The 14,383-nt window shown below is 38.5% G+C and overlaps 1 protein-coding gene across 1 annotated transcript; it reads left to right on the top strand.

Moving 5' to 3' along the window:
* Window positions 270-13,922, top strand: LOC107636497. The gene is made up of 14 exons (XM_016340001.2): window positions 270-572; window positions 701-788; window positions 985-1,084; window positions 1,153-1,226; window positions 1,333-1,404; window positions 1,837-1,914; window positions 3,206-3,330; window positions 3,611-3,683; window positions 10,854-10,915; window positions 10,994-11,387; window positions 11,972-12,004; window positions 12,710-12,920; window positions 13,363-13,488; window positions 13,670-13,922. Exons 1-12 carry the CDS (start codon window positions 493-495, stop codon window positions 12,893-12,895), a joined length of 1,365 nt encoding a protein of 454 aa, XP_016195487.1. The 5' UTR covers window positions 270-492; the 3' UTR covers window positions 12,896-12,920; window positions 13,363-13,488; window positions 13,670-13,922.

Here is a 14,383-nt window from a genome sequence, read left to right as displayed (position 1 = left end):
GAATAATATTTTGATTTAGTAGGAAAAAAAGCTAATAAAAAATTGAGAGTTCACGGTTTTCAGGACATTGGATTAGATCACAGTAACGCCGAATAAAATCAGAATCAGAACTATGCGTTTAAATTCAAAGGCCAATGAATAATAGCTCAAATGACATAGACTTCCCATACTAAATTAAAAAGATTGCGAATTCGAGTCTCTTATCTTTCCAAATTTTAGTCACAAAAAAAAATTCGAAGACGAGAATTGGACAGTATGACATGCGACGGCTGGGTTCGTAACGTTTACTTCCTCCGTCGCGTTAGTTAGGGTTTTCAGAGCTTCAGTTTCTTTCAATTCTTCCCCAACTCACCTTGGTTCACCTTCCTCATTCCAATTAACGCGATTTAGACACAGGTATTTGACCCCAATCAACACAAAATCCCAGTTTCGCTTCGGCAACTCGCGTGATCAACGAACGATACATCGTTCCTTCTCGTGAAGAAGTTGGCGATGACGAGAAAGACTAGTTGCTGTGCGATTTGCGAGAATTCGAATCTAGCTTCGATTTGCTCCAATTGTGTCAATTACAGGTACGTATGTTTCAATTAATATTGCAATTCCTGTTTTTTGAGCACGAACTTAAGAAACGTTTCTTGTGAAATTCGCTAATTTGATTTAATTTGACTATTAAATTTTGGTTGTTTTGGATGTGGTATAGGTTGAATGATTATAGTGCATCGTTGAATTCACTTAAAGACCGTTGGGATTCGTTGTACTCGAAATTGAGCGAAGTTCTTGTCCGCAAGGTTTGAGATTCTTGCTTTGATAATCTTTTAACTTGAACATGATATTTGATATGAACCTGAAAGATGAGTAGAGGTTGAAATGAGTAGCGTCTAGCACTCATTTTATATGGGAAAACGATACAAATTTATGTTTTTGCTTGTACACTGGGATGTGTTGTTCAGTTAGAATAATACTTTTGCTGATGTTGTTTACAAGGGAAAAGCGGATGATCAGACAAATTGGAGAGAGCTTCAACATGAGAAGCTTGCACGGTTGAGGGAAAAGCTCAGTCACAGTAAAGAACAAGTTGCTCAAGGTAACCTTAGTATTTCAAAATGGATTTCTAGCAATGCGAATTTTCCTGAGTGATGGGTAACTGAACAGGAAGAGCAAAGATAGAGACTATGTCCACTGGTCTCAAACATAAATATGGAGTGCTTGAGTCTGCATTTTCGACGGTATTTTGGATGCTGTTTTCTATGGTTTCATACTCACAGTGGTTGCTAATGTTGTTAAATTTGCATGTATATGAAGATGCTGGATGATTTATTTTTTCTTTTGCAGTTGGAAAAGAATCGGGTGGAACAACTGGAGAAGTTCTACCCTAATCTTATATGCACCCAGAGCTTAGGGCATGTGAGCACCACTTGTTTATGTTACTTAAGAAAATTATGAATGCTTGTGTATATATCTGTTAATGTTAATACAGACTGTTGTACATACATTAAGAAATTAGGCAATTGTATGTTTAAGACAATTGTTTTAGTGTTCAATCATGTGTCATTATTTTTTCTGTTGTTTTTTGTTGTTTTTCAATTTTAGTTACAAAAAATTCTAGCATGTTTTTAATTTGTTTCCTATTTTCATGATGTTTTAAGGAATAATGAGAAAAAAAATCTTGTTCCAATGCTCCACTATTTTCTTTATAAAATCATGAAACATGGAAACAAGAAATAAAAACTTCAAACTGGTACTTATGTTCCTTTGGTGCCCTTTTTCTGAACTGCATATTGGCGTATCTTTTGTTGTCTAGGAAATTATAGTTTATTATGAGCTTCTATGTTGCAGGTGGCAATTACCTCCGAACGTCTTCATAAACAGACTGTGGTCATTAAACAGATATGCAAGTTGTTTCCTCAACGACGGGTACGGTAAATCTATGGCAATATGTGATTTATGAAGTTAGTCTTTCAGTGGGATGTGCGCATTCTTCGTGGAAGTTGTGCTGACTAGGGCTTTTGTTATTTATATCTGCTCTTGTTTTCTTGCTTTCATTTTTGTCTTCCCTTTGTGGTACTCTATTTTTTTAATGAATTTTCTGTCAACAAAAGAGATAGAAAAGATAGAAATAATATCTTTCTCCTTATGGAATGTGAACACTGGGATATGCTTCAGATTTTTCTCACTCCCATTTTACCCTACAGATGTGTCTGAAACTCTCGACAGTAAATTCAACCAAGTCTTTCTGTGATAAGATTTGTCTTGTTTCTGCATTGTAATAGATAATGGGTTTGGTAGCTCACTCTTGTTTTTGGAAACATTGCAAATTCACTCTGTTACTTTTCAGAGTTCATGAGCATTATCATAAACAAGGTTATTTACTCATTAGAGGTTTAATGCTTTCTAAATAATTTGTTATGGTTGTTTTTTTCTATCCATGGCTGCATTGGAAAATTGCTTACACTAGACGGGACAAAGTTATCTAAATTTTTGAGATGCATAAACATTTTCTGTCCATTTTGGACTATAGAAAATTCTTTAGTAGTTAGAATATATGGTTATGAAGTATGAATTATGATACTACCATGAATTCTTTTCTGGCAGTATCATTGAGAGAATAATATCCTTTCCATATTTATCTAAATGTGATGTTGGATTTGAAGTGACTTCCAAAGGAAAAGGAAACAGATATGGGACTGGAATGCAATCATCTTTTTTTTGTGTCTTTTTTTAAAATATGGTTGGCCTTTGGTTAGATGGGCCCACCTAATGGGACAAGGACAAGTTGTTGTGGTTGGGCTTTGGTGTGATGAATAAACTTAAAGGGAATAGTAAATTTATGTATTATCCTTTTACTGAGGACTGTAAAGAGTTTCAATACCCTGATGATAGTATCCAAGATATCATCAGGGGTTTTACTTTATCCATCACCAAGTATACTTTGAGGTATTTTTTTCTCTTTTAGATGTACTTATTTTGGCCAAAGAAATGTAATTGATACTACTATGCTAGAAAGTTCTTTTTGCTGTGCTTAAAAGTTGAGAATAGTAAAGCTCTTCATAGGAGAAACATGAACAAACTGTTTCCCTTTTCTGTCCAAAGTAATAGTCTACATTTCTGAAGACTACAGGATGTGTGATATTGATACTGAATTGCTCTTCTGATAAGGAAATCTGTTCTTAATTACACAACTGTGGTGCTCATGTCCTGCTGCCAGGTAGTGATAGAGGGAGAGAGAAGGGATGGCTCTAGTGGTCAATATGATCAAATTTGCACTGCACGCCTACCAAGAGCACTTGATCCACACTCTGTTCCATCAGAAGAGCTTTCAGCTTCTTTGGGGTAAGCTTTTTTGCCTAGTGAGATTTTATTTGCATGGATAATGCATTTTTTCCAGGTTCTGGACTTTTGGAGTTTCATGGATCGCTTTCATCCTTATAGAAAACTATACTTATATAGGTTGATACTTGATAAGTACATATATAAGTTACTATATTTCTTTCAAGTACCTCCTCCGGTGTTCTAGAATCCTTGTTTTTACATAAATTAGATTTTTCCTGAATATTCGTATTGCATATGTACATATATAAGTTACTATTTCTTTCTTTTTTCTTGGAAGCAGATACATTGTACAACTTTTAGATCTTGTTGTTCACAATTTGGCTGCCCCAGCACTTCACAACTCAGGTTTTGCGGTAAGCATTGGTTTAGTGTCCAAGCAATGGATTAAGTTTACTTTGAAGATTATATTTTCCTAAATGTGTTCATTAATCATTGAAAACATTTGGGAGTTCGTTATGATGTGCTATCCATATAAGAATGTAATATTTCCAGAATTGTTGAGTTTCTTGCTGATAGTGTGTTCATGTGGCAATGGTTTTGTAACAACTGGTACCTGAGAAAAATAATTTACACACACACAACCAAATACAAAGAGAAGGGATGAATCACGATGATTACACTCCCTTAATATTATTGAATTATGAAGAAAAACTGCAGAAAAGAAACAAGACCAATATAGAGGTGCTTGGCTGAGAATTTGGAGAGTTAGCCTCTCTCCTAAGCCTTCCTATTCTCTTTTCTTAATTCCTTTCCTCCTCATTATGTTACTACTAATAATACTCTCTACACCCACAACCAAATCAGTTAGGATCACTCCCCTGACATTTTTTCATGCCTCTCCCACTACTAATGCCAGGTGGCACATTAATTACAAGAGTATCCCCGTTTTTATTGTTCCCCTTTTTACCCTCTACATTCCTTTCCTGCTGTAATGAAAAGGTAATGGTAGAATCTTTCCTCTGTCAGTCTTAGAAGCTTCTACTCTCACCCCTATAGCCATATTTGGGTATGTAATAATAACCTCCCCTTGAAGTTGCACCTTGTCCTCAAGGTGGAAAGAGGGAAAGGCTTCTTGAATTTCGGAGGCAACCTCCCACAAGTTCTCAAATTCAGGCAGGTCTTTCCATTTTATTAAAACCTCCAGCAGCCTGCGCTCCCTCTCCCTAACCGCCAACACTTCCCCCGGTTCAGCCTTCAATTCGAGCTCCTCATTTAAGGCCATGGGCAAAGGTTGGGTTGGCGTATCAGCCTTCACAATCTTCTTGAGCAGTGGATCCTTGATTCAGGGGGTAGCTGCAGCCTATAAGTGACCTTAAAAACTATTCGTTCGAGCACCTCAAATGGACCATAGTAACGAGCACTCAATTTCTGATTGCTATGCTTGGTCAAAGACACCATTCGATACAGCTAGACTTTAAGAAACACCTTATCCCCCACTGCAAAAACTACTTCTCTGTACTTCTTATCTACTTATTGCTTCATGTGACTCTGAGCTCTACCCAAATGTTACTTCGATTTGTCAAGCCTCTGATTCCTCTCTTTCATCAGCACCTTAATTGCCTCCACCGTTGCTTCGCCACCTCCTCGCAATAAAACCAGAGAATCTCGCCCATACAAGGCACTTCGCCACCTCCTCGCAATAAAACCAGAGAGTCTCACCCATACAAGGCCTTGAAAGGAGTCATTGGGATTGATCCATGATAGTTCGTATTATACCAGAATTCAGCTCAATGGAGCCATTTAGGCCATTGAGTTGATTTAGTCCCAGCAAAACAGCGGAGATATGTCTCCACGCACTTGTTTACAGCTTCACTTTGAACGTCTGTCTTTGGGTGGTAGGCGGAGTTAATCTTGAGTGAGGTCTGTGCAGCTCAGAATAACTCGGACCAGAAAGCACTTATGAAAAGACGATCTCGATCCGAAACAATGGAGGCAGGGAAACCATGCAAGGTAACAATGCCCTTGATGAAAATGTCAGCAACCTCTTTAGCTGCGAAATCAAAAAGAAGTGGCCATACTTAGGCATGCAATTTACCATTACCATTATGGTGTCCTTTACTACTGCCTTCGGGAGTCCCCCAATGAAGTCCATCGTAACATCCGCCCAAACATTCTCCGGTATGGGTAACGGTTGCAACAGTCTCACTTGAGGCAAGGTAGATGTTTATTTCTCTGGCACACTTCACGTTGGCACACATACTCCATGATAGCCTTGTTTATTCTCTCCTAATACAACACTCCAGCTATCCTCTTACAACAACAACAAAGTATTGTCCCACTAGGTGAGGTCGGTTACGTGAATCAAACGACGTTATTGTGCTCTGTCATGTATCATATCTACAGAGAGACTGTTTACATGTAGATCTTGTTTGACCACCTCATGGATGGTCCTTTTAGGTCTTTCTCTATCTTTCGTCCCTTGTCCATTTTCCATCTCATCCACCCTCCTGATTGGGTGTTTTATCGGTCTTCTTCTCACATGTCCAAACCACCTGATATCAACCATCTTTTTCACAATGGGTGCTACTCCAACTCTCTCCTTTATATCTTCGTTTCTTATTTTATCCAATCGCGTATGATCACTCATCCATCTCAACATTTTCATCTCAGCCACACTCAACTTATGTTCGTACTCCCTTTTGGCCGCCCAACACTCCGTACCATAAAGCATAGCCGGTCTTATAGCGGTGCGATAGAATTTACCTTTAAGTTTTAAAGGCACTTTTTTGTCGTCTATAAAACCAGATGCACTCTGCCATTTTGACCAACCTGCTTGGATCTTATGATTTATATCCTGTTCAATCTCTCTATTATCCTGTATGATGCACTTAAGATACTTAAAACTTTTAACTTTTCGTAGGACTTACATTCCATATATTCCGTCTTGCTACGGCTTATGCGCAGACCATACACTTCTAGAGCTTCTCTCCATAAGTCCAACTTCTTATTTAGGTCTTCTCTCGACTCTCCCATAAGGACGATATTATCAGCAAAAAGCATGCACCATGGCACAGGCTCTTGGATGTGCTCTGTGAGTACTTCCAAGACTAATGTGAAAAGGTATGGATTTAAGGATGATCCCTGGTGTAATCCTATACCAATAGGAAATTCTTCTGTCACACTAGTTGTGACCCTATCATACATGTCTTTAATTGCACGAATATATGCAGTATCCTTACTATCCTCTTTTCTAAAACCTTTCATAAGACCTCTTTTGGTACCTTATCATATGCTTTTTCCAAATCAATAAACACCATATGTAGATCCTTTTTATTACTACGATACCTCTCCATCATCCTTCTAAAAAGTATATTGCTTCCGTGGTAGATCTGCCTGGCATAAATCCAAATTGGTTCTCTGTTACTTGTGTCTCTTTTCTCAACCTCCGTTCTATCACCATTTTCCATAACTTCATGGTATGACTCATAAGCTTGATTCCTCTATAGTTTTCGCAACTTTGTATATCCCTCTTATTCTTGTAGATAGCTACCAAGGTGCTCTTTCTTCACTCATCAGGCATCTTTTTTGATCTTAAAATCTCATTAAAAAGCTTGGTTAACCAGTTGATGCCTTTTTCTCCAAAGCCCTTTCAAACCTCAATCGGGATATTATCAGGTCCTACTGCCTTGCCATTTTTCATCCAGCTATCCTCTTATATGTTTTAAAATACACTGAGTGCCCTCCAATTTTGTAATCATGGAACTCATGTAAAATTTTAGGAATGCACTTGGAATTCTTAGATATCACTAACCTACCTTTATACAGCAGCCGCCCTTGCTCCAACTCATACCCCTTTGCAGCCTCAACTCCTCCTAGCAGCCTTAGAATAATTTCTTGCAACTTCTCATCAACCTGAACTTAATCCCCTAATTCTCCCCATTCTGCCGCCTGAGGCATAGATAAGGAAGAGAGCTGAAATTTTCTTGAGAGAGCATCAGCCACCTTATTTTTGCTACCTTCTTTGTATTTAATTTCGAAATCATACCCCAGTAGTTTCGTCATCCATCGCTGCTGCTTTTCTCCGCCTATTAGCTGGTCTAACAAGAATTTGAGGCTCTTTTGGTCTGTGTACATTGGGAAGTGCTGCCCCGAAAGGTAATGTCTCCACCTCTGTACTGCCAGCACAATCGCCATGAGTTCCCGTTCATAAACAGATTTGGCTTGTGCTCTGTCCGACAATTTCTAGCTCATGTATGCAATAGGCCTCCCCTCCTGGAGCAACACTGCTCCAACTCCTTTTCCAGAGGCATCTGTCTCTAGGCGCCCCGCCAAAACCCGCCAATTTGGCGGTGCGGGTTTGGCGGGTTTTTTTAATTTGGCGGGTTCCAAATCCTAGCCCGACCCGCCTTTTTAGCGGGTTTAGCGGATCGGCCCGACGGACTCGACCCGTTTTGCCACCCCTATCTGTCTCCAAAGCAAAAGGCTTTGAAAATGAAAGGACTGCCAGCATTGGAATTGTAGACATGGCCAATCTCAATTCTTCAAAAGCCTCTTGAGCCTCACCATTCCACTTGAAATTATCCTTTTTCAACAACTGAGTAAGTGGCCAGGCTATCTTGCTGTAATTTTGTACAAATCGTCGGTAGTATCCCATCAAGCCTAGGAACCCCCGGAGGCCTCTGAGGTCCTTAGGAGGCAGCCAATCAAGCATATCCTGCACCTTTCTTGGATCGGCTTCCGCCCCAGCTGCAGAAACGATGTGTCCCAGATACTCAATTCGCTCTTGAGCAAAACTGCACTTCTTTTGATTCAAGCACAACCGACTATCCCTCAACTTCAAAGACAGTCGTTAGGTGCCCCAAATGTACCTCCCAATCACTGCTGTACACCAATATGTCATTAAAAAAAACCAAGATAAACTTCCTCAAATAGGGTCGAAGTATATGATTCACGAGGGCTTAAAAGGTCGATGGAGCATTGGTTAATCCGAAGGGCATCACCAGAAACTCGTAGTGCCCCTCGTGTGTCCGAAAAGTAGTTTTATGAACATCTTGCTCCTTCACTCGGATCTGATAGTACCCTGATTTCAAATCCAATTTTGAAAATACCTGAGCATCCCCAGCTCATCCAATAATTCATCTATAATAGGAATTGGGAATTTATTAGCCAATGTTATTCTGTTGAGAGCCCTGTAGTCAACACAAAAATGCCATCCCCATCCTTCTTTTTATCTAAAATCACAGGACTAGAGAAAGGGCTGGTGCTGGGTTGATTACTCCCAATTGTAACATCACTTTTTTCAATTTCAACCTTCTGGTAATGAGGGTACCTATAGGGTCTGATTCTGGGAATTTCAGCGCCTTTGAATATAATCGCATGATCTTGGTCACACTGAGGGGGGAGTCCTGCTAGAACCACGAAGTGGTCTTTGAATTGCTGCAGCAGCTCATTAAATGGCGGGCTAATGTCTGTCTTTGCTGCCCCCTTCGAATCCGCCAGCACGGGTGTGATAACATACCGTTCCTCCTCATTTTTCAGTGACTATACTGTAGGCTTCTATGAAGCTCGCTGCTTGGACAGTGAGGGGTCTCCTGTAATTTGTTGTTTCTGACCTCCCTCTTCCCAGCAAAGAACCATGGCATTGTAGTCCCCCTAAAACTGCCCTAAATTGGCCACCAATCCAGCGCCTAGCACCACTTTAGTGTTGCCCAGCTCAATCAAGAAGTAAGAGTGACGAATAGGTGACTCCTTGAATCTTCAATTCCACTCCAGTTGCACGCCATTCTCACTTTCGAATGCACTGTTTCCTACTTCCACCCTGAATTTCTTGAGCCCTAGCACTGGTAAGCCCAACCTTTTCACCACCTTAGTAGCAATGGAATTGGTAGAAGCCCTTGGATCAATTAAAACTATATAACTCTCTGGCCCATCTTCTCACCTTGCACCTTAAAGGTCTTATGTGTAGTTAGGCCCCAAAAAGTGTAGGATGAAAGCTGGAGTTCTAATGGTTCGGCCTCAATTCCTTGCTCCACAAGGCCCACAGCTTTATCTTTAGGTTCTTCCTCCTCTTCCTGGCCCATCAAAATAATTTGAAAATTTTTCATTTGGCAAACATTGTCTTGCTCCCATTTCTTTCCATACTTAAAACATAAGCCCTTCCTTTGCCTATGAGCCCATTTTCCCCGAGACAATCTCCTCACTCATTGCTGTTTTGGCCCATTTGACCCACTACTGACCCCCACAGTATTCACAGAAGTGGAAGTAATGTTTGGGCCCACATTGGACTTGGCCACTCCTCAACTTCGGACTCCATTACTCGTTTGGACATTTGGGTCTTGCTGGTTCCAATTGTAGCTCCGACCCGCAACAAACCCACTCCCCCTAACCCCTGAATCCACCCTTCTTCCACCAAAAATCATTCCAGCATCATGCCATGTTTTGTTGTGATGTTCCATCACTGTTGCACAATCCATCAGCTCTTGTAGGTTTGCAAAGTCGGAGATAGCCATCTCCACCCTTACCCCCTACTTCAACCCATTTAAGAAAATGCACAAGTGCCTCGTGCCCCAGACAACGCTGTGTTCTGGCTGCCAGCTCAAATTGTCGGCAATATTGGGCCACCGTCCCCGTCTGTCTCACTGTTAGAAGAGGACCATCGGATTCGCATTGGCACCAAGTTGGAACCTCTTCAACAGAACCAAATAGAAAGAGAAGCGGTGAATCAGGATGATCACACTCCTTTGTGTTATTGAATTATGAAGAAAAACTGCAGAAAAGAAACAAGACCGATATAGAGGTGCTTGGCTGAGAATTTGGAGAGCCAGCCTCTCTCCTAAGCCTTTCTATTCTATTCTCTTAATTCCTACCCTCTTCCTCATTCTGTTACTGCTGATAATACCCCCTACACCGACAACCAAATCAGATAGGATCACTCCCTAGACATTCTTTCACGCCTCTCCCACTACTAGTGCTAGGTGGCACGTTAATTACAAGAATATACCCATTTTTATTATTCCCCTTTTTATCCTCTACGTTTCTCTTCCTGCTATAATGAAAAGGTAATGACATAATCGTTCCTCTCTTAGTCTTAGAAGCTTCTACTCTCACCCCTGCAGCCATATTTGGGTATGTAACAGGTTTTTGTTGATTTTGATCCATGTAATATATTTTTTTATTTCACCTTGCTATGTCTGACTGGAGCTTAGAGAAAGAGAATAAATACCAGCAATAACTATTATAGCAAAGTTGTGGTTAGCAAATTGGAGAAAGAAGTTATTGAAAACATTGGTAGAGTTTTTCAATGTTTTCTTAAATGAATCAACATCTAGTTTAAGCTGTTTTCATAGTTCATAATATTGATATTACTGAGTTTTAATTTATGCATAGTTTGATTTAAAGCTTTTTTTCATTGCTAGCTTCTACTTTAGTCTTCTCTCCTCCAGTTTTTATGTTTCATCTATATTTGGCGTTCATAATATGTGGTGATGGCGCCATTCTGTCAGTGTTGCTATCATGATTTTGTACTTCTCCAATGGGGAACACAACGCTGTAAATGTGTAATGCTTGTGTTTACTTCATCTCAGGGTTCTTGCTCTCGAATATGGCAACGAGATTCTTATTGGGATGCACGTCCATCTTCGAGGAGGTAGTTTGGCTTACTATGTACTTGTCATGGTTTATCTGAAATTAACAAGTTCTTTGACCTGAAATGCTTCATTTACAGTAATGAATATCCCCTTTTTATACCTCGCCAAACGTATTGCTCAGCTAGTGGAGAAACCTCGTGGACTGATAGAAGCTCATGCAATTTTGGTGTTGCCTCGATAGAATCTGAGAGGAGGCCTTACCTGGATTCATCTGGGAGTAGTAGCTTTAATTATTCTTTAGCAGCTTCACATACTGTTCAGACACACAAAGATTTGCAGAAAGGGATTTCACTTCTGAAGAAAAGTGTAGCATGCATCACAGCTTACTGTTACAACTCGTTAAGTCTGGATGTTCCTTCTGAGGCATCTACTTTTGAAGCACTTGCCAAATTATTGGCTACGCTTTCATCAACAAAGGAAGTTCGATCTGTTTTTTCCTTAAAAATGGCTCGCTCTAGGTATGTCATATTTGTTTGTTATATGAATGTATAATTTTATGACCACTATGTCTATATACATATGGCAAAAATGTTCATTATTATTTGCAAATTAGCCATATTCTAAAATTGAAGAGTATTTATTTGAGAGTTGACTAATTATATCAATAGAGTGCATCACTGTGGCATCCATCTTAATAATAAATTCATTGCAATCTGCATTCTATAAAAATAAAAGGTTATTAAATTTTAATATTAGTCTTAATATAACAGTTATTTGGACAAAATATTGAGCAATAGATTCTATATCTAGCTCCTCTGTTAGTTCTGATATGATGCATTTAAGAAATATACTTGACTTTATTAAATATACTTGACTCTTACTTTTGTGTATCTGCCTTCCTTTCCCCTTGAATCTTGATGTTCAGAAATGCAAAACAAAAATATAATTCGGTTTTTGTAATTTCTGAAGAACAATCATTGTACATAATAGCTTCTTTAAGAGCTCCGGATTTTTTAAATCTTTTGTCAAGGTTAAACTCATGGTTTTGCTCACTACGATTTTGTTGTTCTCCAAAAGTTTGCTGTATCATCCTGTATAGAATTTAGACAGCATAGAGGCTGGAAAGTACTCATTCTGTGCCCCCGATGGTAAAATATTAACTTGTGGCGTTCGGTGCCTCTAATTCATGAATTGCTGAAACTAGAAGCTTTTTGTATTGTGGGTTTTAAGAGAATTGCTTGAGTAGGAGTAGGAGTGTAAGATTGTTATGAAAGATTTCCTCCTAATTTTTATTCTTCTAAACTATATTTGGTCACTTCACTGTAGCTTTTTGTTATTTCAGATTTATTGTCCAAGTAGCAAAGCTGTGTTAGAGATTTGCCTATTTATTTTGTGGATATACATACTCTCTCTATTTATATAAAGTAGACTATTGTTAGCTATAACTTTGCTCTTCTCCATGGCTAACATAGCACATTGGTTGATTTATTTCCGACTCCCACTGGGGTTCAGTTTTTGCATGTCTTCTCTCTTTTGCTCTTTCAAGCCATCCTAGGGGAGGAGTGATTATATTTGCATGCATTTTTTATTTGATTCCATTTTGGTATATGGTGGAGTATGTGGAAATGGAATAGGGTCCCTGTCGGTGAAGTTAATAGTCATGAATACCTAGTTTCTACTTGTATATACTGATGATCAGTAGGCTGGATTGAATAACTTGGTATTTGCCTTTTGTTATTCTATTTTTTTATTTTTGATTTTCACGACTGGATGACCTTATATAGTTTCATCGCACATGAATTCAATAACTTATTGACTTCAATTCGTCTTTATAATTGTCTCATCTTTTGCAGAGAATTGAAAATTATATGCCAAGTTCTGGTGCCAGTTTTCTTTATGCCACCGATTTATCTGATGATAAAAGTGAAATTGAAGGATGGGATATAATAGAGCATCCCAAATTTCCTCCGCCACCATCACAAAGTGAAGATGTTGAGCACTGGACTCGAGCAATGTTCATAGATGTTAAAAGAAAGTGATCTCTGCAGCATATTTTTGCTTAATGTATGTAAACTTTCTTACACTCTAAAATAGCAATAACATCTACATTAATTGAACAGCAGGAAAAATTAATATGAAGGTTGGAAAACTGGGTTAACTTGAGGTCTAATTTGGTTTTAGAATATGAACCTTACTGTTCAGTGCGTTGTTTTCTGTTTACTTGCACCTTCTCTTTTGTTTGTTGGAAAGAGGTTATGGGACACACATTTAACGACTCAAATTTACAAGATGGAAACCCTTTTTTTTTTCTCCAGTAATACAGTCGCTTATTCTGGCTCCAACTAATTTTATTATTATGTGTGCTTATAATATGATGGTTAAACTTGTGTCTCTCTAGTATAGTTCTCTTTGGGGAATTGCCTCATGATAAGTTCATTTATGTTGCATAGAAGAGGAGTTATATAATGAGGATACAACTGAGCTGACCTAAATTCAATTTTGAAAGGTTCAAGATTTGGTGGCTTGGTATATACGAAAAGATTGATCTTGTCTGAGTTTTAGCTGCCCATGCGCCTCGGCCATTAGTTTAAAATTTTGAACTCCGGACTGAAGCCAGCTTAGTGTTTTACAAGTATGTATTATCACTCTCAAGTCTAAGCATACATGATTAACAACATTTAACAATCAACCACTCATCATGTTTCCTCTTCATCTATTTTGGCTTTCTATAAAGTATGTACCGTTGCTATCCATTTTGTTTAGAGATTTTTTTTTGCCTGACTGGAAATCATTTCTCGTGTTTCCCTTGTCAGATTGAAGAGCGCTAAAGACTTAGCTGACAAAATATTCTGGAGGATCAACTTGTAACGTATTTGTAACATTTTAGTTCCTTGCCTTCGTCCCCCGTATTATATAGAAGTGAGAAATGTGCTATAGGCAGGATTTATTTACTAGTTTTAAATGCTTCAGAGTATAAAAATATTAAATGTATTAAAGCAACAAAATTAAAATTATGTTACAAAGTTGTTCGTTTGATTTTAATAAATGCCCTTTTTATTTCTTACCTAACCAAACAATCTTGACATGGTTACTCTCACAATACAACGGTTAACAACCTGCCCAGCACTTGTTTAATAAACTGTGAAAGACCCCCAAACGGGTGAGTAGAGCACTGAAGAGAATCTAACCAGCTAACTCTAAAATCACATTAGAGTGCTGTGTCCTCCAAGCTGTATTAAGACTATGCGAAGTACATTAGCACCGCAAAGAATAAATATTGTTGATGACAACCGGACAAAGACACGCTAAAAGAACGCAAATGAACTCACATGTCACAACCATAGTTATTAAAATCAAATTGGTAATGAATACTAGTGGATTACTGATTAATAGTTTAACCGGTGCGTGACTAAAGCTGTGACTAGTTAAACTGTTGATTCAGTAGTAATTAAGTAAATAGTTAAAATTATCATAAAAATATAAATTTAAATAATAAAAATTTAAAAGTAAAAATGATAACTCAATTT

Source organism: Arachis ipaensis, chromosome B04 (genome assembly GCF_000816755.2).
Source record: "Arachis ipaensis cultivar K30076 chromosome B04, Araip1.1, whole genome shotgun sequence".
NCBI lineage: Eukaryota > Viridiplantae > Streptophyta > Magnoliopsida > Fabales > Fabaceae > Arachis > Arachis ipaensis.
This window is presented reverse-complemented; position numbering and strand designations above follow the sequence as displayed.

What these genes read in the sequence shown, in the direction of transcription:
- LOC107636497 (XM_016340001.2), top strand. Translation starts at nt 493, where the DNA reads ATGACGAGAAAGACTAGTTGCTGTGCGATTTGCGAGAATTCGAATCTA. An exon ending in TCCAATTGTGTCAATTACAG is followed by an intron (nt 573 to 700) that starts GTACGTATGTTT and finishes GATGTGGTATAG; the next exon opens with GTTGAATGATTATAGTGCAT. An exon ending in AGTTGTTTCCTCAACGACGG is followed by an intron (nt 1,915 to 3,205) that starts GTACGGTAAATC and finishes TCCTGCTGCCAG; the next exon opens with GTAGTGATAGAGGGAGAGAG.